A 26,534-nucleotide genomic window follows, 5' to 3' on the forward strand; every position below is an offset into this window, starting at 1 on the left:
TGGAAGAGACTGAGCCATGCTTTATTTCTGTTACTGTTGCTATTTATTAAATTTGTATATTGCCCTTCATCCGAAGATCCCGGGGTGGTTCACAAGGCTGTGGCTATGGGAGACCCTTTTGGGGTGTTAATGCTCAGGTTATATATGTGTGTAAATAAACCATATATTATAAATGCACCACAGTCTCCACTGTCCCTCATTCCAAGGAAACTGAACCCTGGATAAGTGAGCAACAATATATTACTTGTGCATTTTAGGTTGTTTTGTTTTTTATCCTTGCTATTAATGTGGTTTTTTTGGGGGGGGGGTGTAAATCGCTTTGAATGTCATTCTTTTTTTTAAAAAAAGTGACTAATACAAATAATGATAATGCAATCCTATAGTTCCACTTGAACCCCTCTTGCAAAATACTGGCAGTCTACAGATTGCCCATGCCCTTGTGTGCAAACACTGCATTTGGCAATTTCCTTTTTCAGCCACCTGAAGTCACACTTCAATGAACAGTTGTGATATGTTGAAGGAAGGGTTGGGGAGTCTCAGGCCCGGGGCCCCAAATGCAGCTCCTCCATGCTTCTCTATCTGGCCGTTGAGACTCCCTTCCCCCAGGCAGGACAACTCACCCTTCTTCATTCACTTTTGGCTGTCTGGAAGTGTCCTTGAACTGTGATATGGAGTCTCTTGCTTATATGAAGGGAGAGACATGTGTATTTCTTGTGCATAAAAAACCTCTGGCTGTCGCTTGGCTGAAATTGTAGCCTTCGGCTCTTTGGCCAAAATATAGGTAAGAAGCAAGATAAGTAACCTTGCCCTTCACAGCCATGTACTGGTATCATTGGATAGCAAGCAAACACCATAGGGACATAATCCAGATGTGTCCTCATAGACAGTGGCTATGTAAAGAATAAATATAGCAAGTAGCATCTACAAAGCAACTCCTAAGGTATCAGTGTTGCAACCACTTTCACTTTTTATTATGTCTGCAGATCCTATGGCGACGCCCGTGAGGAGCCGTGAGGGGTGGCCGGAGCTGGTGGGAGGAGGGGGTCCCGCCATTGTCCTGGCCAGAGGTGTCACGCTCCTGCTGCTGGAGGAGGAGGAGGAGGAGGAAGGAGCCCAGAGCTCGAGGCGGCCTCCCTGGCGGCCCCCTCGGCTCGATGCCTGCCGCCTCGGCCCGGGCCACCCTCCTCAGCCTGCCGCCTTCTCAGCTCCCTACGGGGAGTAGGCTCGCCGGCCCCGGGATCCACCCATCGCCGCCTCCTTTCCGCCCCTTGGCTGCCTGAGCCCCGACACCTCTTCTTCTCCCAGCGGCGCCCATGGTGGCAGGCAACCAAGGGGCAGAAGGAGGCGACGGTGGGTGGATCCCGGGGCCGGCGAGCCTACTCCCTGTAGGCTGGGCCAGGCCTGGCCAAGGAGGCGGCGCTGCGGCCCCGGCTTCTCCTATAGCCGAGCGCCGGGGTTGCGATCCGGCCTTGCCGCTGCCGCGACACGCGTTCTAGCACCCGTTATTTTAACGGGCTTCAAGATACTAGTTACAATATAAAGAACAAAACTCACCAAGTCTTTAAGCAAAGCAAGTTTTATTTTCTATTAGGGCTATTAAGGAAAGATCACAGGATTACTACAAATTCAAGCAACATCATGGGGACATGTATGCATTTTGCATACATTCCAAGCTTCTTCTGTCCTGCAGGAGATTTACTCTTCACTTTCTATGATTACCTGCCACAAACAAAACAAACAAACTCGGTTCTTGTTAAAATATAAGGAGAACAATGTGCCGTTTCAGCCACTATCTTCTTGGGAAATGGGAAGCAGAGCTCACACCATCAGCACTGCTGAAAAACCAGCTCCACCAGGCTTCCTCTTTATCAACTGGCAGAATGATAGAAGACATTCTGTCATGCTGCCTTAGTAGGAAAGATGAGAAGCAAAGTCATTTGCCTTTCCCAAAATCCAGCTCCATGAGGTACTTCTGGCCCTGAGCTGTTTCTCAGCCAGCTGTCATCATAAGAACAACTGTTGAACAATTGGCACCTGAGTTTGCTTTTTTCCTCTTCCCTGCCTGTTCCTTTCCCCATGTCTGTAGCACTTTTTTATATTGTAACCAGACTGTCTTGTTTTAATTCATTGTATGTAAGCCACTCAAGAAGCCCATTTGGCTGAAGAGGGGGGTGCAAATGATCTAAATAAATGAAGGCCAAATGTATTTGAATCCAACAGTGCCACTCAGCTAATGGTAAGGCTTCTATCAATGGAACAGGAAAGGAAGCTCCTTCTCCTCCAGGCTCTCCCCTAAATCTGCTCTGAGGGGACTCCCAACCCTCTGGAGCAGATTTAGGGGATGTGGGACCTGACCATTTGTGCAAGTTTGGGTGACTAGGGCTTAAATCAGGGTTAGCGAATGTGGTGTCATCCACATTGGTGGGCTACAACTCCCATCATCCCTCACCACTGGCTGTGCTTGCTGGGCTGATGGAAGTTGTAGTTCAACAACATCTGGGGGGGCACCATGTTGGCTATCCCTGGCTCAAATGGATAACTCCTGCAAAAGCAAGGGGGCACTTTGGTTTTCTGAATAAGCCTCTTATCAATACACTGTAGCCTGAAGCCACACTCTCTCCTTGCCTAATTCCATTGGCTTCACTGATGCTGAAGCCACAGCGAATTTGAACCCAGAGCTACCATATTAAGTGTGTTGCTTCTTCCACTCTGTGCAGCATTCTTAATGGAGGACATCCCTGGCTCCTTGCTGGATGCTCAGATTCCTTTTCATTTATCCACTGCTGCAGCAGGGATTTGTAAAAACACAGTTGCATCATTCAGGAGGGACAAATTGTTTGGCATCTGGTCTGTGGAGGCACTTACCTTTGTGGAAGAAACTTCCCTGGTCTTTGCTCGAAGCTTATTGACCTGAGACTCAGCAATATCAGCCCTTTCCTCTGCCTCTTCCAGTTCATGTTGCGTTTTCCTGAATTTGGTGAGGTGAACGTTGGCCTGTTGGTCCTAAAGTCAGAAAGCAATAACACACAAAAACCCTAAGTCATGCCTCTGATGTCAAAGCTGAGACCTTATGCATTTTGTACAAATGACCAAAAATGAAGTTTGTGTCTTTCAAATAACTCACAGCCTCCTCTGCTTGTCTCTTGTAGGATTTGACCTTCAGCTGAAGCTTATCCACCAAGTCCTGTAGCCTTATCACATTCTTCCTGTCCTCTTCACCCTAGAAAAGTGGCACCTTATTAGGTGATATGTAAGTTGTTAAAGAAGTATTGGGAAGCACTGGCTCCTTCCTTTTCCTCTTACCTGGAAAGTCAGTTCTTTGACTCGCCGTTCATACTTTCGAATACCTTTAATGGCTTCTGTAGCTCGCTTCTGCTCCCCCTCTAGTTCAGTCTCTAGCTCTCGGATCTAGGAAGTCAAGCGAAACATTAATTTACTTAGCAACTTGATATAGGGGCCTCTGACCTATGGAGCGCTCTGATGCTTTCCACCAGCTCCCAACCCCAGTGTTTACCCTGGCTTCCATTTTCTGAATCTGCTTCTTCCCTCCTTTCAAAGCAAGTTGTTCTGCTTCATCCAGCCGAAGCTGCAGATCCTTCACTGTCTGATCCAGGTTCTTTTTCATTCTCTCCAGGTGAGCACTAGTGTCTTGCTCTTTCTTCAGCTCCTCTGCCATCATGGCCGCCTTGACATACAAACAGTAGACTCCAGTCAACAGGTACACTCAGAGCAAAGGGCAGAAGCTCAGCAGAGTTTGAAAGATCAACTTGTGACCACCAGAAATGGCCTGCTGGGACCACCTCAATAAGTAAGGAATCCCAATGAATGAATTAACATTCAAACTACTAAAAAAAGGTGCTGAGCTCATTATATAACATTGAATGGAAACATGTATGAATTTCCAATAACATTGGCATGGTGCAGAGAGGGTATTCACACAACACTATATGAATGACACATTTCATAGTTCTTGGAGAGGCAGCCATGTCAGTTGGTTGCAGAAGGCACAGCAAATAATCTTATGGCACCTTAAAGGCTAACACATGAAGACACAAGCGTCCATGAATTGGAGCCAAATTCATAATGTTTGTGTGTCACCCATCAGACACAACCACATGAGATCTGCTTTCCTGTGAGGGCATTCCATTGGGTAGAGGTTTGCATGTGGAATGTTGTGATCATGTAGAAATAAGAAAGAGCTGATCATGTGCATCCTTCACCTGAAATCAGCAGGTCCACCTGGTTACACCATTTCCCCCGCCGACAGGGATTGGGGTCATGAAAGAATGACTCACATATGGCCCTAGCTGTGTGACTGAAGGACACTTTGTGCAAAATGTATTTAGATACGTCGTTTGTATGATGGGCTACATAGAATTGTTGGCCACTGTTTTTTCTCTTGCAAAGGCTCTGCGCTTCAACAGCTGCAAGGTAGGCAAACGTTCAACAGGGATGGCATGGAAACTCAGTGATGGGGGAAATACATTCAACTATTTGCAAATGATAGCATGCTAGTAAAAAGACCAGGGTTTTAAGCAGACCGTCTTGTGAAACTTAGCTTTGTTCCTTTGGGGGAAATAGATGAAAGGAGCATAGCAACTGGGGCTGGGGGAACTGGTCGTGCCTGGAGACTGTATTAATGCTCTTCCCTATTTGTTCCAAGGTACTGTATACAAGGGTTGAAGCCACCTGAGGCAGCACCTTCATGCATGCCCCTTTTGTGGTGCACTTTGAAGGAATAGAGGCTCTTTTTCCTCCTTCTATCAGTTTGTGAAGGCATACTGAAGGAAAAAACTGTTAGCCACTCACAGAAGGACTGGACAGCTCTAGAATGATCACTGTGATCAAGTGCCCATGAGCCAACAAAAATTGTTATAGATATCGTGTTTCTCCGAAAATAAGCCATACCCCGAAAATAGGCCATACCCCCCAAAATAAGCTATACCCCAAAAATAAGACACCCCCTGAAAATAAGCCGCCGTGGTTTTTTGGGTTTTTTGAGGAAAAATATAAGACTGTGTCTTATTTTTGGAGAAACACAGTAACAGTAAGGTTTTGTGGCAACCACTGAAAGAGAAAAGAAGCTCTTACATCTGTGATGGCTTTCTTTGCCTTCTCCTCTGCATTTCTGGCCTCTTTAATGGCATCTTCCACTTCACTTTGAAGTTGAGAAATATCAATTTCCAGCTTCTTCTTTGTGTTAATAAGGCTGGTGTTCTAAACAAAAGACACAGTGAGGATGTTTTAGCGTCTCTTATGCTGCAGTTTCTAGTAATGATTAGGAAATTATTCCTCCTCATACTTGGAGGCAGCATATCTCTGTTTACCACTATAGAGCATGTCCGTGGCCATGGTCAGACATCGAATGTGAGATTAGATGGACATTTAAACTAATGCATCATGGCAAGTTTTATTGTTATAGTGACAGCTGTAGCCCATACTTGCGTGTGAAGAAGTTGCACGCGTTCATTTGCATCTAGAAGCTCTTGTTCAGCTAACTTCCTGCCCCTCTCTGTCTGTTCAAGAGCTGCCCGGAGCTCCTCAATCTCAGCCTGCATCAGATTAGCTCTGCGCTCAATCATAGCCACTTGCTCTTTCAGATCTTCTTGGCCTCGGAGGGCATCGTCCAAATGTAGCTGTGTGTCCTAAACACAACGGGGGGAAGTGTTTAGCAGAACTGAATTTCTATTATTCATATAAAGCGATAGTGGTTAACATATGACCCTCCAGGATGTTGTTGGACTCCAATTCCCATCAGCCCTAGCCAACATGACCAGTGGTCAAGGACAATGGGAGCTGTAATCCAACAACATCTGGAAAGCCACAGATTAACTTCTCTTGATATAACGGATATATTGGAAAGATAAGTAACGTACCTTAAGCTGCCCTTGGACATTCCTGAGGTGTTTCTGTGTCTCAGCTGCAACACGATTTGCATGGCTCAGCTGGATCTCCATTTCATTTAAATCTCCCTCCATCTTCTTCTTAATCCTCACAGCTTCATTCCTGCTCCGTATTTCTGAATCCAAGGCACTTTGCATTGTGTCTACTGTTCTTTGGTGGTTCCTTTTCAGCTGATCAATTTCTTCATCTTTCTCGGCAATCTTTCTATCGATCTCGGATCTCACCTGAGTCAACTCAAGCTGAATGCGAAGGATTTTGGCTTCCTCGTGTTCAAGAGCACCCTATTGAGGAAATGTCGGAGAAATAAAGCAGCACAGAGATTTGTAGTTGGAGGAAACTTGGGTTACTTTTCTCCTTCTTGATCTTACCACAATGTAGTAAAACATGGTTAAATAATATCTGTTAACAATTTAACACCAATATGGAAGTCACTGTAGACGTTTCCTCAAAGATTAGGTGTGATGTGACTTCAGAGAATCCTGTATCCATATTGCCCTTTAGCTTAAACAATGTCCACCATGCCATGATGACCATCTGCCAAACAAATGGTTGGTGGACCAAGCTCAGCTTGGTATGTGGTTTGTGGGAATCCGATGCAACAAATGAGCATCTCCAACTACCCACTCCAAAAGACTTTTATAAAAACCTAATTATTTGCCATTTGTACTTTCTTTCCTACTGTTTTTTTGCATCTTACCTCTGCTTCCTCTAGAGCCATCTGCATATCAGATTTCTCCACTTCTATCTGCTTCTTGGCCTTCTCAAGTTCATGGATAATTTTTCCACTTTGACTAATTTGTTCTGTAAGATCAGCTATTTCCTCTAGGAAGAATTAAACATACAGACAGCTGATAAAGGGTGAAATGCCTCTAGAACTACAAACACACACACATGTGCAAAGAGCTGCTCCGCAAACAGAGGTGATACTTGTGGCTTCTTCTGTCTGCTTCATAACAGCTTCCGAACAGTTCACAAAACTCCTTTTTTATGCATGAAAGATATCCCAAATGCTCCCAAATATAATGCACAAGCCATCATAAATTCTCTTTTTTTTTTCAAACCTGGGAAATTCTGTCAGTTTTATCTGTGATTACCACCAACTACCACCAGCTACCAGAGAAAATTGGAACTGCTCACATGGACAAAAATGCATTGTGTGAAATTAAAACAACCCATTGCCAATAGTTGCTAAGGACATTTATGAGATTTGTGCGGGGCAGTCAATTTTGAAAAACTGCCATTAATGATATCAAGTTAGCTTTGCCTTCTCATCACAGGACGAGAATGAGAATATGGAGAGATCTGGAAATTCTGAATGCTTTTAAGTTTAATATTTTCTTAAAGCCCTTAAGACTAGAATGTGCTCTGATCTGACGAACAGTATATACAAAAATCTTCTCTTGATTTTTTGGTCACAGTTCTGCACAAAGATGGACAGTTTCTGAATCAGTGCAGCTTTTCATAATATGAGGATGCAGTGATGGGGAAATTTCTGCTTGTTGTACCACTGCTAAAGGCAGAGAGAAAAGTTGGCAATCCTTGTGTTTTCCTGAGACCGTCTGCACTGTGAATTATTATTGCTAGAGTCAAAATAACCAACAAATAGAAAGAAGGCCAAAAAAGGAAACTTACGTTGTAGGTTCTTGTTTTCTCGCTTGATTGTTTCCAGCTGATCTAGTGTCTCCTCATAAGCATTCTTCATTTTGAAAAGTTCAGTGCTCAAGGAGCGTGACTCCTTTAAGGAACCGTCTAGCTCTGACTGGCTCTCCTCATACTTGGTCTTCCATTCTGCCAAAATCTTAACATCCATTGTATTTGAGTTAGTTAGTTGCCGTTTTATTTGCCTATGATTTTTCTTTGCTAAACTAGCCTTCTCAGTAGCAGTTCTGGACATCACTGGGAAGAAGGCAGTGACAGTTCACAGGGGGTTTCTCTATCTCTTTATTTTCTGTGCCAGGGGAAATCCAAACAAAGTAACAGGAAGCCTTGGTTGATAAAACTATACACTACAATTCCACCAGCCACCATCTTCTGTCCCCCACCAATTCTCTGACAATCTTTTTCCCAAACACCCAATAGCACTCTTGACCTCAGAGCAGAAGGTCAGGGCACATGTCCCTCGATCATGGCAAAATCAATCTATGACTCATATGTCCCAGGGCATGGTCGGAAAGCACATGACACATCTACCTTGTTAAAGTTAAGCAGCAACTCTAGTTCATTCCTGGATGGAACAACTCCTAGGTACTCTATATGTGCCGCCTCAAGTTTCATGACAGAAGAAAGTTGGGATCTTAACATAACTGTGAAACAACCATCACAGACCAATCTCCAATAGCAAAGTAGTCATACAGCCCAAAATCATGTCAAGCATGCTGGGTGGCATAAATACAGGGGCGATGCATCCCTGAATCAGGAAACCTGAATGGTTTCCCTTTAATAAACAAATGCACACAAACATTTGGAAGATCCTCCTGTCACAGAAGGCTTTGGGTCACAGGCCTATGGGCTCTGCCCATAGCTGCCAAGTTTTCCCTTTTCTCGCGAGGAAGCCTATTCAGCATAAGGGAAAATCCCTTAAAATAAGGGATAACTTGGCAGCTATGGCTCTGCCTCATTCCTCAAATCTGGGCCAAGTTGCTGGTGCCCCTCTGACAACAGAGAATGGGCATAAATATTTCAATAGGTAGAAGTGAGAGTCAGATTCAGAAACAAGTGGAGTGTATCTGCCAGTTTGAGACGAAGAGTGTCTATTTCTCATCTAAGGGCTGATACTATAAAGGGGAAACACACCTTGTCAAAATTCCTTTGCTTCTTATCCAGAGCAGCTGCTAGTGCATTTGCTCTCTCAACGTCCACCATCATGTCTTCCACTTCACATTGCAGCCTCTGCTTTGTTTTCTCCAGGGAAGCACACTTGGAATTCACAGCTTCAACTTGTTCTTCAGCTTCTTGAAGCCGCTGAGCAAGCTTTTTCCTTAAAGAAGTCAGATTGTAATGATGATGTCCCTTTAACTACTAAGGTTGCCCTTAGCAGCACCGTATAGTATACAGCAGGCATCCCCAAACTCTGGCCCTCCAGATGTTTTGGACTACAATTCCCATCTTCCCTGACCACTGGTCCTGTTAGCTAGGGATCATGGGAGTTGTAGGCCAAAACATCTGGAGGACCGCAGTTTGGGGGTGCCTGGTATACTGTATCTTAGCCACCTGCATGCTTGTAGAACTGATAGGTAAGGCCAAGTAAATTCATATTCTGAATCAGGTTATTATGCATTTTGGCAACACCATTAATTAAAATGGGACTCCTCCTGGCCTTTGGGAGGGGTGTCAGATTTTAATCGGAAAGTTATGTGGTCAAATTCTAGTTTATTCTTTAATGTGACAGAATTAATTGGACTAAAATCCAGTCACATGGGTACTATCATCTATAAATCCCAGCACTTCCATGATTTCCACTGTGCTGGAGATCATAAATGTTTGTCCCTTCATCTAAAAATGAGGAACCAGGTGCCCAGTTTGTAGTGGTCTCCCCACATGGTTATGAACATAAAATGTGGTTGAATATAATGTTGAATATAATGTGTGAAAATGGCTTATTAGCATGCCACTTCTGATCCCCAACACTTACTTGGCCTCTTCCAGTTCTTCTGTGCGTTGAATGGCATCTGTCTCATATTTGGTTCTCCACTGGGCCACTTCACTGTTGGCTTTAGACAGGGCACGTTGGAGTTCACTCTTTGCTTCTAGTTCCTCTTCATATTGTTCCCGGAGCAAGTCACAGTCATGGCGAGCAGATTGTAAGGCATGAGCCAGTGCATTCTTCGCCTAAGAACAGTATACCATGCATCCATTTATAACTGAATTCATTCCATAAGATTCTTACATTGGTGCTCTTGGAACAATGCTTGTGGCATTTTGTATGTATAATCTCAGAGTAAAGCTATCATGACAGAAGTTAGGATGAAGCAAGAGGCTACTTTATTCACACAAAACACAAGCAGTTTACAGTACCGAAGAGACTTATGAGTGCTCAAGAAAGTATTCCAAGTCTTGGATTACTGTGATTTAATCATGTTGCCTGCAAGACCAGCAGACTCACTGTTGTAATATGTGGTGGGCTACCTAATTGTGACAGTGTCATACAAGATAGTATCATAGTGATCTGGAGTGAGTTAACATATTTGTTATGCCAGTAATACTTACACCTGAAATGTTTAGATAAAGTAAAAAAAAAAGGTACCTTGATATTCACAAATATTGAGTTGGTATTTTGTTTGACAGATACGGTATGAGGAAAATTAAAAACTGGAGCACAATCCTGTGCATACCTGCTAAGGAGTGAGTGCAATGAGTCTTGGGCTGTAATCCAAACCCATTTACTCCACCAAACTGAATGCTATTTAATACTCAGTAGATGTATAGGATTGTGCTGTTATTCCCAGTGCATCTGTAGACCTAGCCTGATAGCATGAGATATAATTTGCATGAAGTAGTCATGGTTTCTGCTGACTCCATAAACAGATACATCCCCACTCAACTTATAGACATAGTTCCAATGACAACTCATCATGGTACAGTTGTGTTGCATATTGGAAGGGGAGCGAACCTGCTGAAAGATGTGTCCACTAAAGTGTTGGAAATTTAAATTAAATTCTTCCTATGTTAATGTATTCCTTTTAATGAATCAAGAGAAATGTTCCCCAGCAGTCTAGGCTGATGAATACCTTGCTCTCTTCCTCCAGGTGCCTCTTTAGTTCTTCTATTTGCTGAGTAAATGCTTGCTTGCTTCTGGAAAGTTGGGATATTATGCTCTCCCTTTCCTCAAGTTGACGTGCCAGTTCACCTGTGACCAAAGAAGACAAATTCTTAATTTGCTAATAGCGGTGATGTTCACTATAATCTTAGGTGTGATTCCATATCTCCCAGGCCTAATGCCTTTAAAAAATTTTCCCCTGCAACAATCTTCCTTTCACAGATCCAGGTACAGAAGTAGCAGGGCATGAACCTTCCTAGAAAATACACACAGGTCCCACTATCCGCACTTAAAAATTATGCCGAAACCTTGCTATATGCACCACAGATTCACTTATCCAAACAGCCCACTTCCTTGGTTTTTTGTGTTTTGTTGGCTGGCAGCAGCCATTTTCAAGCAGAAACCACAGAGACTGGATGAATCAGAGAGCAGGGGAATAGGGTTGCCAGACTCAATAGAGGACAGGACTTCTGTGCCTTTAATTGCCCTGCTCTCTTTTGAGTCTGGAAACCTTAAAGAGAAACCAGCAGACCCTTTGCTTGGAAATTAAACAAAGGGCCTGCTGGCTTCTCTTTAAGGTTTCCAGACTCAAAAGAGAGCAGGGCAATTAAGGGCACAGAAGTCCTGTCCTCTATTGAGTCTGGCAACCCTACGGGGGAAACAGGACAAATCAGTTTTTCCCTCTGTCTCCATTTCAGGAAGAAACCATGGAGGTGGGGAAGATATCAGACAATTCCCGCATTAGAAATGTTTCCATAGGCAACAATGGAAATTGTGGACTAGTTATATATAGACACACCTAACAATTTCCAGGAAATGCATTGGGGTCGTAAAGCAGGACCTGCATATACTCTCCAGCAAAGAAGCCTAATCCCTATTATACTTGACTTGGGGTTTGCTCCTCAGTGATGCTTGAAATTCACTCTGAATTTGCTGGAGACAGTTTTGCATGCCTCTTTTTTTAAATGTCCAGTGTATCATACAAAGCAGAAATGTGCACAGCTGCTCCCATGGTGAGATAGTTGTGAGTAAAGTGCGAGTCCAGCTAATTTCTCACTAAGGAGCTGCTTGCAAGTTGTACCAGAAGCACAAAATGAAGGCGTGCAAGTCATTCATGTTCCCTCTTTTGTGCAACATGCAAGTGGCCACCAAATGAACTCCCTTCTCCCATTTTATTAGCCCACATGTTCTAGGGCTCAGCCTGACATTCACAATATGGATTCAGAGGTTTAGTCTAACATTTTGTTTTCTCTTCATCTGCCATTGCACTGGTTATTCAACTTCCCTTGTTACTTCAGCAATAAGCTAAAGTTCCAAGAATTCCCTTAAAAAAATGAAAATCTATCTCCATACTCAACCACCAGATTATCACCTCAGTGGTCTGCCAGCAGAATACTTGAATTTAAACCAATTTAGTCCCATGAAAGCCTGGTTTGTGCTTTTTATTGGTGCTTCTGAAAGCTAACCTCAGAAGCACAGACTAAAAATTTGTTGCAGGAACATGAGACATTGCATAGATTCCACAGAACATAAATAATCAAAACCATTCACCTTGAAGCAAATGATGGAAAGAAAACCTTGGATTGGCCCTTGTTTGCATCTTGCATCCCCACTGTTTTCCCCCTTACCTGACTCGGCCTGTAGACGGGCTTTCTGTGCTGTTAGATCAGTCACTGATCTCTGGTTTTCCTCAGATTTGGCCTTTAGTTCACTGAGCTGGTCCTCTAATGTACGACACATTTTCTCTAGATTAGCCTGCAGGAGTAAGAAGTGAAATGAAACAGGATACATTATGCAATCACTCATGTATGTGTGTTTAGTGAGAACGTCAAAAGGAAACAAACACAAAATGAAGAATTTATTGTGATCAAAGAAAAATACATCTCAAAAATGCTGAAATGGATGAATGTTTATTATTAAATTAGCCCAATGAGTTTTGGTTCAAGTGCCTCTTTCTAGGGCTTATATGTTTCTACCCAAAAATCATCTGCCTCAAAGATCTTGCTGGGCAAAAGATCACCTATTCAGAATATTTGAGATACATTTCTTCATTTTGTTCACAACTGAGAATGTACATTTTGTAGTCTGGATTGTGAAGAACTACTCAAATTTACTTTCAAATACCTTAGACTTGCTAACGGACTCAAGATTGCTGGCCAGGTCATCGATCTCCATTTTGCACTCGCTCTTTTCCTTCTCCAACTTTTGTTTGACACGTTGCAGGTTATCGATTTGCTCCCCAAGCTCAGCCGTACTATCAGCATGCTTCTTGCGGAGAGTTGCTACTGTAGCTTCGTGCTGCAAGGCAGATTCCTCCAGGTCACGCCTCATTTTCTGGAATTCTGCCTCCCGCTTCTTGTTAATTTCAATCTGGGCCGAAGTGGCCCCTCCAGCTTCTTCAAGCCTCTCACTGATTTCCTCTAGTTCACGCGCCAGTTCAGCCCGCTGCTTTTCTGCCTTCCCCCGAGTTGCCCTCTCAGACTCAATCTCCTCTTCCAGTTCCTCAATACGAGCCTACACAAGAGGAGGAGGAGGTGGTTATGGTTACCAGTAGTTGATAATGAATGAAGTTCTTGGTTATGTGAAGATGCTGCTTCACAAAGGTTCATAAATCAAAGAACGAGAGATAAGGAAAGGAGAGACCAGGAGCTCACAATCTAAAATCAACAGTGGAGAGATGGAAGATCCTAAGATAAATGTGAGAAAATGCAGTTACATTTACTTGGACAAGGGTGCTGTTGGGAATAAGAATTCAAGAGGTTAAGGCAAAGGCTTTGTAAAACGGGAGCATTTTGGAGGTGGGATTTGGAGAAAAGGAGACATTACATTTTCAGGGAGGAAATTCCAAGTAAAAGGGCCAGTGAGAAAAATGGGGGAAGCTGATGGAAGAGGAGGGCTGGCCCGCCCATAAAGCGGAGTGAAGCAGGCACCTCAGGTCAGGGGTCAGCAACCTTTTTCAGCCGTGGGTCAGTCCACTGTCCCTCAGACCATGTGGGGGGCGAAACTATATTTTTTTTTGGGGGGGGAGAACAAATTCCTATGCCCCACAAATAACCCAGAGATGCATTTTAAATAAAAGCACACATTCTACTCATGTAAAAACACGCTAATTCCTGGACCGTCTGCAGGCTGGATTGAGAAGGTGATTGGGCCGCATCTGGCACCTGGGCCTTAGGTTGCCTACCCCTGCCTCAGGTGATGGAAGCCCTTGCAGCACACCTCAACTGCTGCTGGTGGAGAAGCCATGCTGTCATGGTGCCAATTTCCAGCGACCTAGGAAAGGGATGCTTCAGCAGGTGCAGTGCGGTGGCAGGGCAACACTTCCTATTTCACCTCAAGGGGCGAAATGGGACGTGACACCCTTGGGGAAGGGATCAGGAGACTTTTGGCATCAAGGGTGAGAGAGCTGCAAGGAGCAAAGGACAAAACCAGGGATATACTGGAAAATAATAGCAGAAAGTCAGGTTGGGGGTTGTACTGGTCATAGATAGAAATGGTCATAGTGACATAGAAGAGCTGCTTCAGAGACACACATTTGAAAATAAATTGTAATGTAATGTAATGAGGCTGTTGAAAACAAACTACTCAAAACAACAACAATTTGAAAATGGAGCCACAATTCTTTGTGTCCTACTAAACATACTTGAAACAAATTAATCCTATTAAACTTCTGTCTTTCATTGCTTCCAGACAACCTGTTTACTCAACATTCATTTTTTGTACAAAAAATGTGTAGTGGTTATACAACATCACCTTCTAGCTGTAGTCACCCCACACTTTGCAGTGCTTTTTCCTGTCACTTTTCTTATCAAATAAAGTTTGATGTGTAAAAATGAACAGATTTGTTGCGCACGAGTGCTGTGGCATTGTTCCTCTTTATTGTAATGTACCCACTTTCTTAAGGGTGGGTTATGATGGTGCAGTTACTGTGCTAAGGGCATATACCAGCATCTACCTAAATGGGTGGCAGATCTGCACAAAAAGTGTGCTAAAGTCTGGAAGCAGTCTTACAAGGAGGGCATGTTTCATTATATCATGTTTACGTATCAAAGATTATTTATAACCTCGCATTTTAATTCTTATTACCAAGTGAAAATGAGCTGGGATGCTAGAATGAAGGAAACAATTTATTTATACCTGAAGTTCTTTGATTTTCTTCTGCAGCTGGATACCCAAAGTTTGCTCGTCTTCAATTTTGCTTTGCATTTGACTATACTCAAAGTCTTTCCTATAAAAGAATTGAAGAGGCAGTTTAATTAAAAAGCTACCCCATAAACATATTTCAATATGCAACTACAATTTACGATTTCCGTACTTCTTCAGCTTTTCTTCTAGCTGCTGTCTATCATTTTCTAGATCCATTATGGATTCCTGGGCAAGTTTCAAGTCCCCTTCTAACTTTCTCTTAGCTCTTTCAAGATCCATGCGGATTTTCTTTTCCTGTTCCAAGGAGCCTTCCAGCTGCAACACAAGTTTAATGTTAGTCCCAGTCTCAGAGATTTTTATAATTGGAAATTACGAATTCATTGAGTTAAATTCAATATTAACAAAGTATGAAGTGAGCCCATTTGCAGGGAATGGACATTTGCTAGCAGGAAAGTGAGCATTTCTGTGTTTATCTCCAGCTAAGATGGGAGGCAAAAAAACCAAACCCAACACCCTTCAGAATCCTCCTTCCCCATTGTCACACAAATATCAGTACAAACTACGGTAAGGGTAATGTTCCTTATCCACTATTGTTTTGCTAATGATGTGCTTCCAAAGGATCTCCTCTGAACTCAGGGACCTTTAAACCAGTTTATTCAGGGGAAAACATGTATGTTAGCAGGAGAGCCCTGTGTCCTGTTATGTGCAAGTTCATCATGAAAAAATATCACGCAAAGTTCAAGAATGACTGGGATTAGCTTTCTCACATCATCAACTTGCTGCTCCAGCTTGGTTTTCGCTTTAGTGAGAGTGTTAACTTTGTCTTCTTCAGCTTGTAGGTCATCAAGAGCTTGTTGATGGGCCTCTTGGAGGGCTTTCTTCTCCTTGGTTAATTTCACAATAGTTTCATCCAAAACTGCCATTTCTTCTGTTAGGTTCTTCACCTACAAAACACAGCATAACATTGTTGATGGTGTTGAGATCAGCTGAAATACCGATTAAGGACAGACATTGTTAAACTAGGATCATTGTAAGTTTACTCTTTATGTTTGTCCTTAACTTACTGTCTTTAATTGCAGAGGTAGAGGCACGAGATGGGAAGCCATTTTACATAAGAAATTAGCAGTTTGTAACATGAGAGTGAAAAGTGTGACAATTTTTCAAAACTTTATATGGCAATGGAATATCTTGGTAGATAGAAAAACAGATAAACGGGAAACGGCATTTTGAAAGCAATATTAAAGGTTACCTTGTTTTCAGTGGCATGCTTTTCTTTTTCAACCTTAGCTAGTGTTAACTCCATATCATCAATATCTTTCTTCAGTTCGGAGCACTCATCTTCCAGTTTCCTTTTCTTGGCTGTCAGCTCTGCATTCAGCTCTTCTTCATCCTCCGCTCGTTCAGTCAGCTCCTTGATTTTTGCCTCCAGCTGGATTTTGGTTTTGATCAGCTGGTCACACCTTTCCTCAGCATCTGCCAAACTTTCACTTTCCTTGTTAGAGAAAAGTGTATTACAGTATATGTGTTATCATTCAACTCCATCAGGCAGTATAACAGTATACCACTTTCTAAATTGCTCTCCCCCCCCCCCCGCTTTTAAAGGCAGCTAAAAGCTTTGACTACTCTCCATTTTAGCTTCATAACTGTGATCCAAACCAATTCCAGGTCATCAAGGTGGCTTTAGACTTGTGTTTGTCAAATGACAGCCACACATGACATGCTGCTTTAAAAGCTGGTATGGCATGAGGGATGTCTTCTGTTCCAGGGGATTGGAGAACAAAGAAACAAACAAAAATCACACCAGCTGGACACAAATTCATAGAAACTCCTAAGCATGGCTTTGCATCTCAGCCCATTAGTGTGTATCTTTTTGCAAGATGGACCATTCAGATACAATATCATAATCAGTTCCACCTTCCCACTATATTTACACCTTCCCTTCCATCTCAGTGTTTTGATTTCAAGATTTGGTGTGTGTGTGTGTGTGTGTGTGTGTGTGTAGCAAGTGACACTGTAGCATTAGTCCAAGATGGGGTTATCTGTGCTGTACCTATATAGCCAAAAAGGGAATGCAATACAAGAGAAGAAGGGAGGAGTTTTGTGGTGCCAGTATGACCTCTAAGACTGAATGCTGTTTAATGTCTCGTGTTTACTGAGAATAATTCAGGGTGGGTTGCTGTGTGTGTGGAGAGAGAGAGAGGCTATGTTTATAAGCTTTTCCAACTGCTTGTGTTACCATTTGCCTTTAACTGGCTATTCTTCAAACTTAGCATAAGTAACTATTCTGGCTGAAGGAAGGCAATCAATAGGCAATCAAGCCACCTAGCTATAGCAAGTTTTCCTGCAGTAACTGATGGAAGGGCTTTCCCTTTTCAATTACAGCAAAGGTGACTGGTCATCTGCTATCCAGGGTGCCAGGTGCAAACAAAGGAAGGACAGGCCAAATGCAAGGTGACAGCAATAGGAAGGAGCATGGCATGAGGCAAAACAGCCCCATAACAGAAAAAGGCAGCTCATGAACAGCCTGAGATGGATGTGAAGGTCAGCAGGGTAAGTAGCGGCATGTCAGAGTACAGCTCTTACTGGGAGCTTGCTGTGAAGTGGCTGACGCTGACGCAAGCTAGAGATCTCAACTGGGGACAGCTGACTGATGGGGAGAGGGAAAGGCCTGATAAGATAGTGATAATTTAATAATTTGCTTAGAGCACCACATTTCCTAAAAGTGACCATGGGGAGATATTTGTGAATTACTCACAGACTGCACTTGAAGCTGCAAGTCATTTTTCTCTTGCAGCAAAGAGACCATTTTCTCTTCCAGTTCCTTCCTTTTGGCTTCAGATTTAGCAAGTTCTTCTTTGGTTTTTTTAAACTCTTCTTTCATATTGGCGAATTCTTTCTCTGCCTCTGCACTCTTCAGCAGTGGCTTAATTTTGAAAAACAGCTTCATCCAAGGCCAGTGTTTGACGTTCATGAATGAGCGAATGTTGTACTGGATGGTGAAGATAGCTTCCCTGTGATGGAACCAATTCACAGAGTTACTCATTGAGGAAAGTTAGTTTTCCTAATCAAAGCTCAGGAGCTCCTCAGGCTTCAACTGCAAAATTTCAAGAGGCCCGCCTGTAAATAATCAAATGAATATGCAACTACTTGACCATTCAGTTCCCTTAACTCAGGGGTGGGGAAACCTTTTAAGCCTAGGGTCTACATTCCCTTCTGGGGCCACATGCCAGGGAGTGGATGGGGCCGGAGGCAAAACTAGATAGAGCAGGGACATCCAACTCCCAATAGACTGCAATCTACTCACAGTATTTTAAAAAAACTGGCAGTGATTTACCCACAGTTGTTGAGCTTTTTGGGGAAAGCCAAAGTTGCAGATTTTTTTTAGGAAGACTAAGTTGTGGAGCTTTCCTTTTTTGGTGGGGGGAAGATCACTGAGGGGCCAAAGATCCACCAGGATCCACCATAAACACCCCATGATCTACCAGTAGATCGCAATCTACCTGTTGGACATGCCTGAGATTTTTTTACAATTGCACAATAGGCTAGTTTCTCCATACACACCCTGTCCTCCATCCAGGAAAGCAAATTGAAGTTCAAGGGCACATTCCAGGCAGGCAAAAACACTCAGAAGGATGCAAAGCAGGCCCAGTGATGGGTGGAGAGGGTCAGATAGGCCTGAGGTTGCCCATGCCTCCCTTAACTTGAGTAAAATAGTGTGCATCACCCCTCTTCTGAAAAATCTGATTTTGCACCTACAGTTAACAGAATTTCGAGAGACCTGTAGCAGATATCTTTTGGTGCAAGCCCAACCATATCTACTCAGAAGTAAGTCCATTGGTGCTTTCTGCCAGGTAAGTGAGGTTGGGATTGCAGCTTAAGCAACTAGTTTCAGCTTGCCAGCATTTCTATGTATAACAGAAGAGGTGAGGTCTGCTCCTATAGCCCAAGGAGATTTTAGCAGCATGATAGGGTTACATAGGCACAACACAGGAGGGTGGGGAGAAGAGAAGTGGAAATTTTAAGAAGGAGTGTTTCAAAAATATCATCTTTCCTCTAACACTTCTGGGGAATCAAGGTAGGGGTGGGGGTGGGGAGGCTCTTGCATCTAATAAAGTGAGGTTCCCTGGTGTAAACCTGGGGAAAAACATTATACCTTCTTTCCACCATTTTTTGGTATTCTGCTCTCATGAGGTACCCTCTGCACATAGCTTGTGTGCGAGTGATGAGCAATGCTAGACGTTCGTCTCTCATCTCTTCCAAAAGGCCCAGCAACCCAGCCTTGAAAAACACCTAAAAAGAGAAGGCAAAGTATAGTCGCTGCCAAAGTAGAGCCACTGCTTGTACTCTTCTCAGCACAGAGAAGTGCTTACTTTGGTGTGTCCAAATTTGTACTGGGTGTGATCAATATCAATAGATCCCAGCAGTTTCTCACAGGCTTTCTTGCTGTCCATAAACTGGCCCTCTGGGATAGCACTAGCATTCAGAACGCGGTATCTGTCCATTTAAACACAAACAGGTTTTAGCGCTGTAAACAGTGGAGAAGGAAGAAGCTCTTTCCCACTAGCATACACTTCTAAACCGCTTAGGTAACTGCCCATAAATAGGCAGCAAGATTGTGGTTAGTTTGAGGAGGCTGTGGTGCTTTTCATCCAAATACTTATTTGTATTGTACAAAATCCTATAGGGAAGTTCCCCAGGCAAAAACAGCGAGGGCAGGGCAGAATTAAAAAGCATATTTTCTGCAAAAAAAACATTGTTGAATCTAAATTATAGTACGGTGTATAAAGTGATGCTTAAGCAGGCACAGGTGTCATTGTTATCCAGAATTCTAGACAGTGTTTTCCTAACAAATTGCCTCAGTGCAAATTAGGAAGATCACAATAAATGTAGCTGAGACCTTTGTTTAAAATCCCCATATAAGATTCTGTTTGGAAATCCCTTCCTGCAGATTCGAATGCCTTCAAGCACTCCATTACATCGTAGCTGGTGCAGGACAAGCTTGTGATCCATTGCACCTGTGGAAGAGAAAAACCAAAATAGCAGCTTTTCCTGATACTCAACTGAAGTCCTGCTGGAAATTGATGTCAGATTGTCTTAGTTACCTGGAGTTTTAGTTTCATTGGGGATGATGCAGCGCACAAAATGTGGGTGAGTTGTCCGCAAATTGCTCATCAGTTTGTTCAAATTTTCCTGTAATTTGGAATTTTATATTAAATGCTGTTAAAATTTTATTATTCTGATAAAAACAGCCATATGACATTTATTTACAAATGTTCTTCTTCTTCCACATGCCCTAAAATAAAATTGAAATGTGTAGGCTGATCAGGTCTGCTCCCCCAAAATGGAAATAGGATTACCCGTATATTCTGGCGTATAAGACGACTGGGCGTATAAGACATTCCCCAACTTTTCCCAGTTAAAATATAGAGTTTAGGATATACTCGCTGTATAAGAAATACGACCCGGCGTATAAGACGACCCCCGACTTTTGAGAAGATTTTCCTGGTCTTATACGCAGGAATATACAGTAACTTCTTTGTTACATTTACTGTACTTACGCCCACTCAAAGATCTAAACCTTATTATATACAAGCTTAGTACCCATAAGCACACCTTTAGTATTGTTTATTTTATCATTTCTAATTATAATATTTTCTGATCCCTTTGTAATTTAGGTAGATGACGATCACATGAAAAAAGCAAAATTATTGGGGTGTGGCGGTTTTATTTTTTAAAAATGTACCCACCTCAGATGCATGATCAGTTTAGTCCAGCATTCAGTTTCCAACAAAGGATCAAAGTCAAATGCATCACTGGGTGATATATGCTCTTAAGCACATCTATAAGCCGTCCACCCTTTGAGCTAATGGTGTGACATATAAAAACTATTGACTATCCAATTAATGAGATTTGCTTCTACAACAATATATATTTTTGCAGCGGGGCACCTGTCTTTCTGGGGATGCCTGCTAGCCTCTTACCCTGAAAAGTGCAGAAACAGTTTGGAAGGAAGACCCCTTCTTCTTGGCAGCTTTCTTCTTCGTAGCACTGCCACTTTCAGCTGCAAAGCAAGACATAAGTACAATTGGCCATATTGGTCACACAGTTTTAAGCCAAATTGAATAGATGAGGGTGGCCCAAATTTTCATACCAAGTGGGCCAAAAGATACGGAACCCACAGGCCACACACTGCCTTGTCACGGGGGTGGGGTGGGGAGGGAGGCCAAAATTTGGCACACCCACCCAAGTCCTTGCAGTGCCTTCCTAAAGCTGGCTAAGTGAGGTGCGAGGCTTTGGGGAAGAGGCTTTGGCTTGGTTCTAGATCCCTCACACCGCCTGCCCAAAGGTAGGAAAGTGCTAACTAGGCTTTGGGAAGGAGGAGGGAGGACTCTAGGGCCCTGTCAGAGCCCTCACACCTCCTGCCCAGCACCTTGCTTAGCCAGCTTTGGGAAGGCAGCATGAGAGCTGGGGGGGGGGGGTTGCATCAAATGTTGCCAGAAAAGGCCTTGAGGGCCATGTGTAATAGGTGAAGATAACATACCATCCTCTACAGTAGCAAAGGCGGCATAAAGATTGGCCAGAATCTTAATTGATGATTTCTGATAGAGTGCCACAACAGTTTCATTCAAAGGGTCTTTGTTCTTCTCCAGCCAGCCAGTGATATTGTAGTCCACAATCCCTGCATAGTGGACCAAGGAGAAGTGGGCCTCAGGTTTGCCTTTCACAGGCTTAGGTTTCTGGAAATTTGCAGATTTTCCAAGATGCTGGTCATAGAGCTTGTTCTTGAAAGACGCGTCAGTTGCCTTAGGAAACATGCACTCCTCTTCCAGGATGGAGAAAATGCCCATCGGCTAAATTGAAAAACAAACAAGTTTTATTTCAAATATATATTTCTATGAAGTGAATATTTATTTACAAGGCTACTGGGATGGATCTACTATGAAACTAATGAAGCTTAAGCTTCAGGGCCCCTAATCCCGGAGGGGTCCCAGAAATGACATTATTCCACATTGCTTTTAAAAAATTGGGTCTCGTAGATCCAATTTCAGTCACATGACTCAAACTGATTAATTTTTTGCTGTATGTATTTCAACAGTTCCAAAGTTTGAGAGTCAGTAGCACAGATGTTGTAAAGGTGAAGTGTCACAGTACAGCAATTTTAAGCAAAATCTGAGATGTTATATATATATATATATATATACACACACACACACACACACACACACACACACACACACACACACGGTGATCTGTCATGGAACAACCCCACTGAAGAAGTTAACAGTGGTTAACCAGACCTCATTGCTGGTTGTGAAGGGGTTCCAATAACAGTTCAAGCGTCAGGGCCTCAAAAATGTAGGTCTGCCACAGCAAGACAATATGGAAAATGTACCTTCTCAATAAGCTCAATGCAGGCAGCCAAATCCATCCCAAAGTCTATGAAAGTCCATTCAATCCCCTCCTTCTTGTATTCCTCTTGTTCCAGCACGAACATGTGATGGTTGAAAAACTGTTGCAGTTTCTCATTGGTGAAGTTGATGCAGAGCTGCTCCAGGCTGTTGTACTAACACCAGAGTATATTATGTTAATATGATGACTTTGGTTTCAAAGGTACACAGGTAAACATTTTTTAGTATTAATTCTTCATTAATTATTTTAGAGTAAAGAAGGAGGCTAAGCAGAAGGGAATAATGGGACATTTTCTTAATTAATGGCACTTCTTTGAGGTTAGGGAGGAACTTGTCCCTCTCCAAAGGGGAAGAGAAGATACAAAACTGGTTTTAGCCTTTCCATTGGAGAAAGTTTACAGGATGGGGAAATTACTCTTCCCAGCACCCCATATCACCCATTACAACCATGCACTGGGACAGAGTGCACAAGGCATAGTACATTTATATAAATATAAGCCGACTTTCTGGAACAAGTTCAGCCAAGGCAATTAATCTGGCTGTTACAAGAGAGGCAAGAAGTTGCAATGGGTCCACATACCTCAAAGATTTCAAAGCCTGCAATATCTAAGACCCCAATGAAGTGTTGCCTGGACAGCTTTGTATCCAGCTGTTGGTTGATGCGAAGTACCATCCAGAAAAATAGCTTTTCGTAGACAGATTTGGAAAGGGCATTGACAGCATGATGCACCTGCAGGCAACAGTCCAGGAAATTAGGGGCCAGTACATACTGTAGTTAAACAGTGTTGCTGAAACAAGTCACTGCACAAATTGTTAGAGCTCAATTGGTAGAGCATAAGACTGTTAATCTCAGGGTTGTGGGTTTGAGCCCCACATTGGACAAAAGATTCCTGCCTTGCAGGGGCTGGAATAGAAGACCCTTGTGGTCCCTTCCAACTCTATGATTCTATTAATCACTGCCTGGCCTAGGATATGGAATCACCCAGGAATAATAGTGTTAGCTAGTCAAGATGGAAACTGAATGATCCCAGCTCAGAAACCCAGCGCAAGAGGCGAGTAGCTTAAATATCTGATCTTTCTACTTCAAACTTCTCCTTCCAAGTTGGGGTGGGGAATACAAGTTGCTTTACCACAGGGCTTCCTAAAAGAAGATGACGGTGGTACTGGGTGTCATGTAGATGTTGTCTCTTCTCACCAGAAATTCTTATCTATCTATCCCAAACCACTGCAAATGCCCTATGGATTCCCTGCTGTTGTGACCTTTTCTGAATAGTGCTCCAGTGGCATTAATCTAGCTGGGATGGATGTTACCAGGACAAAACAGATTTTCCCCCAAACATGTAAATCCTTACTAAGCAGCATACTGAAAGGAAGAAATGTACCTTGCCTGAGTAAGAGCCCCTCACGTAAGCTAATAAATGTTTTTGATCTGGTGCATGGCCTCACCTGGTCCACTGTTTGACCTTTGGTCACATATTCATTTCCCACTTTCACTCGGGGAAAGCATAGGGCTTTCAATAAATCTGCAGAATTCAGGCCCATCAGATAAGCTGCTTTGTCAGCCTCTACAAAACAACGTAGGAGAAGCAAATATTGATGGAACTCTTTCAGGACAGCCAGAAAGCAATAATCATTTGAGAATGGGATAGTCATGATTAAAGTTGTAGCTGCAATTGTAATTTACTCATTATAATTAAGACAGGGAGAGCGATTCAGATTAATTGCCAAAAGCTGATGTATATAATCTCTTTTAATGCGAAATCTTTCCAGGGATGCTTTGCACATCTCACGTGAAAATTCTCTCTCCCCACCCCCCATGAGATCTGGAAACTGGCTTTTTTTAATGGTGTATGCCAGAGATCTATTACCTTCACTGCCATCTGGCTCTGCCTGCTCCTCTCGTGGTTTCTGCTTGAACTTCATGTTTCCATAATGCATCACTGCCCCAGTTAGTTTATAGATTCCAACTCTCTCTTCAGCAGTGAAGCCCAGGATGTCTATAGCCGTCTGTAAGATAGTTCATGCAGAAATTAGCTGAAATTGTTACTCAGTATTTATATTAGCAGCAGCACTTATACTTACATCTGTAGCTATTAGTTCCTCTTGGTCATCTATGCTTTGTACTGAAATCTCCCCTTGGCTTATAAATGGATAGTCATAAGGGTTTGTTGTAATGAGAAGCATTTCTGAAATGAAATTAGAAGAGTCTGATCATCGCCACATTAACATCTTAGATTAAGATACAGAAGGAGAGTAAATGGTTCTGAGCAATTCTCCCCCCCCCCTTCCCAACCAGTTCTGTGTAGCTCTGGTTGAGCAACTAATGTAAGATCCTCTTCTGCTTTACCAGATATTCTGAGACATTCAGGAAGGAAATAAATGAGAATCCTGCTTACCAATAAGTTCAGGCTTCTTATTGGAGAGAATCTGATAGAAAATATGGTAACTTCTCTCAGCCTTCAGCTGAAAAGTTACTCTTGATTTTTCCAGCAGATCTGCAACAAAGATTCACATTTAATGTTTGTAAACCCGATTTAATATTTGACTGGCTGTGTTCCAATCTGGATACTTACAGGTCTCAATATCTGCAGAAGCCAGCTTTCCAGTTGCACCAAAATGAATCCGAATGAATTTGCCCTGCAAAGTACAGAGAAGCAAGTCATGACAGAGATCCAGGGACTTTCAGAAAACACAACTACATCTGTACCAGGATTAGATCTACAGTATTATGGATTTTTCATTTTAACATTTTTGCTTGTTTGCTTATTGGAATTACTCCTTATGTTTCTGGATGGAAGGGGCATTGATTTCTGTGTTATGTTTCTATTTTTAATGGAAGGTGTTAGTTGCTTTGGTGGCTCAGTTGAAAAACCAAAAGATGAGATATACCGTATTGGCCTGAATATAAGCTACACTTATTCCAACCGTGAAAAGTTAAAGTGCAGCTTAAATTTACGAGCTTACAAAAATTGGCTTTCACGATATCACTGTAGGATTTTCTTCTACATTTGCCATTTATGGGTGTGAGTGCCTGTGGAATTTTAAGGGAGCGACTTATATTTGGGTATTGTCTCTCTCTCCCCCCCCCCCCCGGTTGTATTTTAAAGGTGCGGCTTATTTGCTGGTGTGGCTTATATTCAGGCCAATACACTAACTGTTTCAATAAACAAATGATTTCTGTAAACAGGGCCAGCCCTCTTAGTAGGCAGAGTGAAGCAGCTGCTTCAGGTGGCAAATGTTGAGGACTGGTGCTAGAGGTGTTGAAGGACAAATCTCTGTGTGCTCTACAGCTTGTCCTGGGGCTCCTAAGCTAGTCTGCTAACCCCAAGTACATTAGAAAATGCTATTCTATTGCTAGAGCTGAATCCCAGCTTTTGGCTATTTGCATTTATTGATGTGCACAGCTCCGCTTCCTTCTCTGAAATGCATCAATTTGCAAGCTGCTTTCTTAAAATGAGATAAGTTTAGAAGATATGAAAAGATCCTACTGAAGCACTTCAAAGTCTTGGCACTGGTGTAAAGTAAAACTGATATGTGAATTGCCTGTTAATTTCTCAGCAACTACAAAGCAAGCCACATCTCTTCAGCAGGACTTCCTCCACGGCAACACCTTCATGATCAGTCCCAGGATGTGAAATGCAAACACAATAATGAGACAGCTGATATTATTGGCTAAAAAAATTGATAAAGACTTTTAGATCCTACAATGTATGCACCACTCACAAAGCGAGAGGAATTGTCGTTCCTGACAGTCTTGGCATTTCCAAAGGCCTCCAGTAGGGGATTGGCACTGATGATCTGGTCTTCAAGTGTCCCCTGTAAAAGCAAATGAAAAGAAAATATTTGAAAAGTGAATAATAAAACAATGGAAGTAGCGGTTATTGAATGTACATGGATAAATACACAAGACTTTGGGCACAATGCTATGCTCACAATGCTATATTCTACAGCTAAGTGTTAGCTTTCCGCATTAGTTTTCATGAAAAACTACCCCTGAACTTGTTTCACTCTCCAATTTGACCAAGCCTTAATTAGATCCTTAAGTCTGATTAACGTGAAGAATGCCTGGGTCATGAATGGACCTTGAGTCATATATAGTTTCATTTTAGGACAAGTGATTGGTCTTGGGTATTCAGATGTGTTCATTATTCCCTGCACCAAGCAGGGATCTGAAAGTGACTCAAGGGTTCAAGTGCATGCATCCCTTTAGCTACTGTATGATCCCTTCCCAGTTTGCTTGGTTTTTTTGGAAGTTTGACTCTGAAATGCTCTGGTATAGAGAGGAAGGGAATGAAGAAATGAAAAAAGAAAAAGGGAGG

At 42.6% G+C, this 26,534-nt stretch overlaps 1 protein-coding gene and 1 long non-coding RNA gene across 4 annotated transcripts in view; one reads left to right on the plus strand and one right to left on the minus strand.

Moving 5' to 3' along the window:
* Positions 1-1,558: 1,558 nt before the first annotated feature.
* LOC118079896 (myosin-3) overlaps positions 1,559-26,534 on the minus strand; it is a 31,181-nt gene continuing 6,205 nt past the window's right edge. For both annotated transcript variants that reach the window (XM_088661633.1, XM_035104617.3), the window contains 34 exons: positions 25,939-26,031; positions 24,789-24,852; positions 24,612-24,710; positions 24,298-24,401; positions 24,084-24,222; positions 23,662-23,780; positions 22,796-22,945; positions 22,200-22,370; positions 21,348-21,657; positions 20,788-20,867; positions 19,909-19,996; positions 19,704-19,821; positions 19,177-19,300; positions 18,960-19,096; positions 17,562-17,817; positions 16,056-16,298; positions 15,574-15,750; positions 14,976-15,121; positions 14,798-14,888; positions 12,785-13,174; positions 12,289-12,415; positions 10,632-10,750; positions 9,536-9,732; positions 8,698-8,881; positions 7,537-7,702; positions 6,602-6,726; positions 5,877-6,185; positions 5,442-5,645; positions 5,092-5,217; positions 3,515-3,685; positions 3,304-3,408; positions 3,125-3,220; positions 2,866-3,003; positions 1,559-1,719 (listed from right to left, as the gene is read on the minus strand). In XM_088661633.1, the coding sequence (XP_088517759.1) occupies positions 1,696-1,719; positions 2,866-3,003; positions 3,125-3,220; positions 3,304-3,408; positions 3,515-3,685; positions 5,092-5,217; positions 5,442-5,645; positions 5,877-6,185; positions 6,602-6,726; positions 7,537-7,702; positions 8,698-8,881; positions 9,536-9,732; positions 10,632-10,750; positions 12,289-12,415; positions 12,785-13,174; positions 14,798-14,888; positions 14,976-15,121; positions 15,574-15,750; positions 16,056-16,298; positions 17,562-17,817; positions 18,960-19,096; positions 19,177-19,300; positions 19,704-19,821; positions 19,909-19,996; positions 20,788-20,867; positions 21,348-21,657; positions 22,200-22,370; positions 22,796-22,945; positions 23,662-23,780; positions 24,084-24,222; positions 24,298-24,401; positions 24,612-24,710; positions 24,789-24,852; positions 25,939-26,031 (5,190 nt within the window). In that variant the 3' untranslated portion in view covers positions 1,559-1,695. The remainder of the gene's footprint in view (positions 1,720-2,865; positions 3,004-3,124; positions 3,221-3,303; positions 3,409-3,514; positions 3,686-5,091; positions 5,218-5,441; positions 5,646-5,876; positions 6,186-6,601; positions 6,727-7,536; positions 7,703-8,697; positions 8,882-9,535; positions 9,733-10,631; positions 10,751-12,288; positions 12,416-12,784; positions 13,175-14,797; positions 14,889-14,975; positions 15,122-15,573; positions 15,751-16,055; positions 16,299-17,561; positions 17,818-18,959; positions 19,097-19,176; positions 19,301-19,703; positions 19,822-19,908; positions 19,997-20,787; positions 20,868-21,347; positions 21,658-22,199; positions 22,371-22,795; positions 22,946-23,661; positions 23,781-24,083; positions 24,223-24,297; positions 24,402-24,611; positions 24,711-24,788; positions 24,853-25,938; positions 26,032-26,534) is intronic.
* Positions 3,669-26,094, plus strand: LOC118079901 (uncharacterized). 2 transcript variants are annotated; one of them, XR_009557181.2, is made up of 6 exons: positions 3,669-3,808; positions 17,189-17,356; positions 18,565-18,657; positions 19,755-19,954; positions 22,293-22,425; positions 24,791-26,084. It is a non-coding gene; the product is annotated as an uncharacterized LOC118079901 (long non-coding RNA). The 2 variants fall into 2 exon arrangements; XR_009557183.2 differs by lacking the exon at positions 22,293-22,425 and having other exon boundaries at positions 24,791-26,094.

Source organism: Zootoca vivipara, chromosome 2, assembly GCF_965207765.1.
Source record: "Zootoca vivipara chromosome 2, rZooViv2.hap1.1, whole genome shotgun sequence".
Classification (NCBI taxonomy): Eukaryota; Metazoa; Chordata; class Lepidosauria; order Squamata; family Lacertidae; genus Zootoca; species Zootoca vivipara.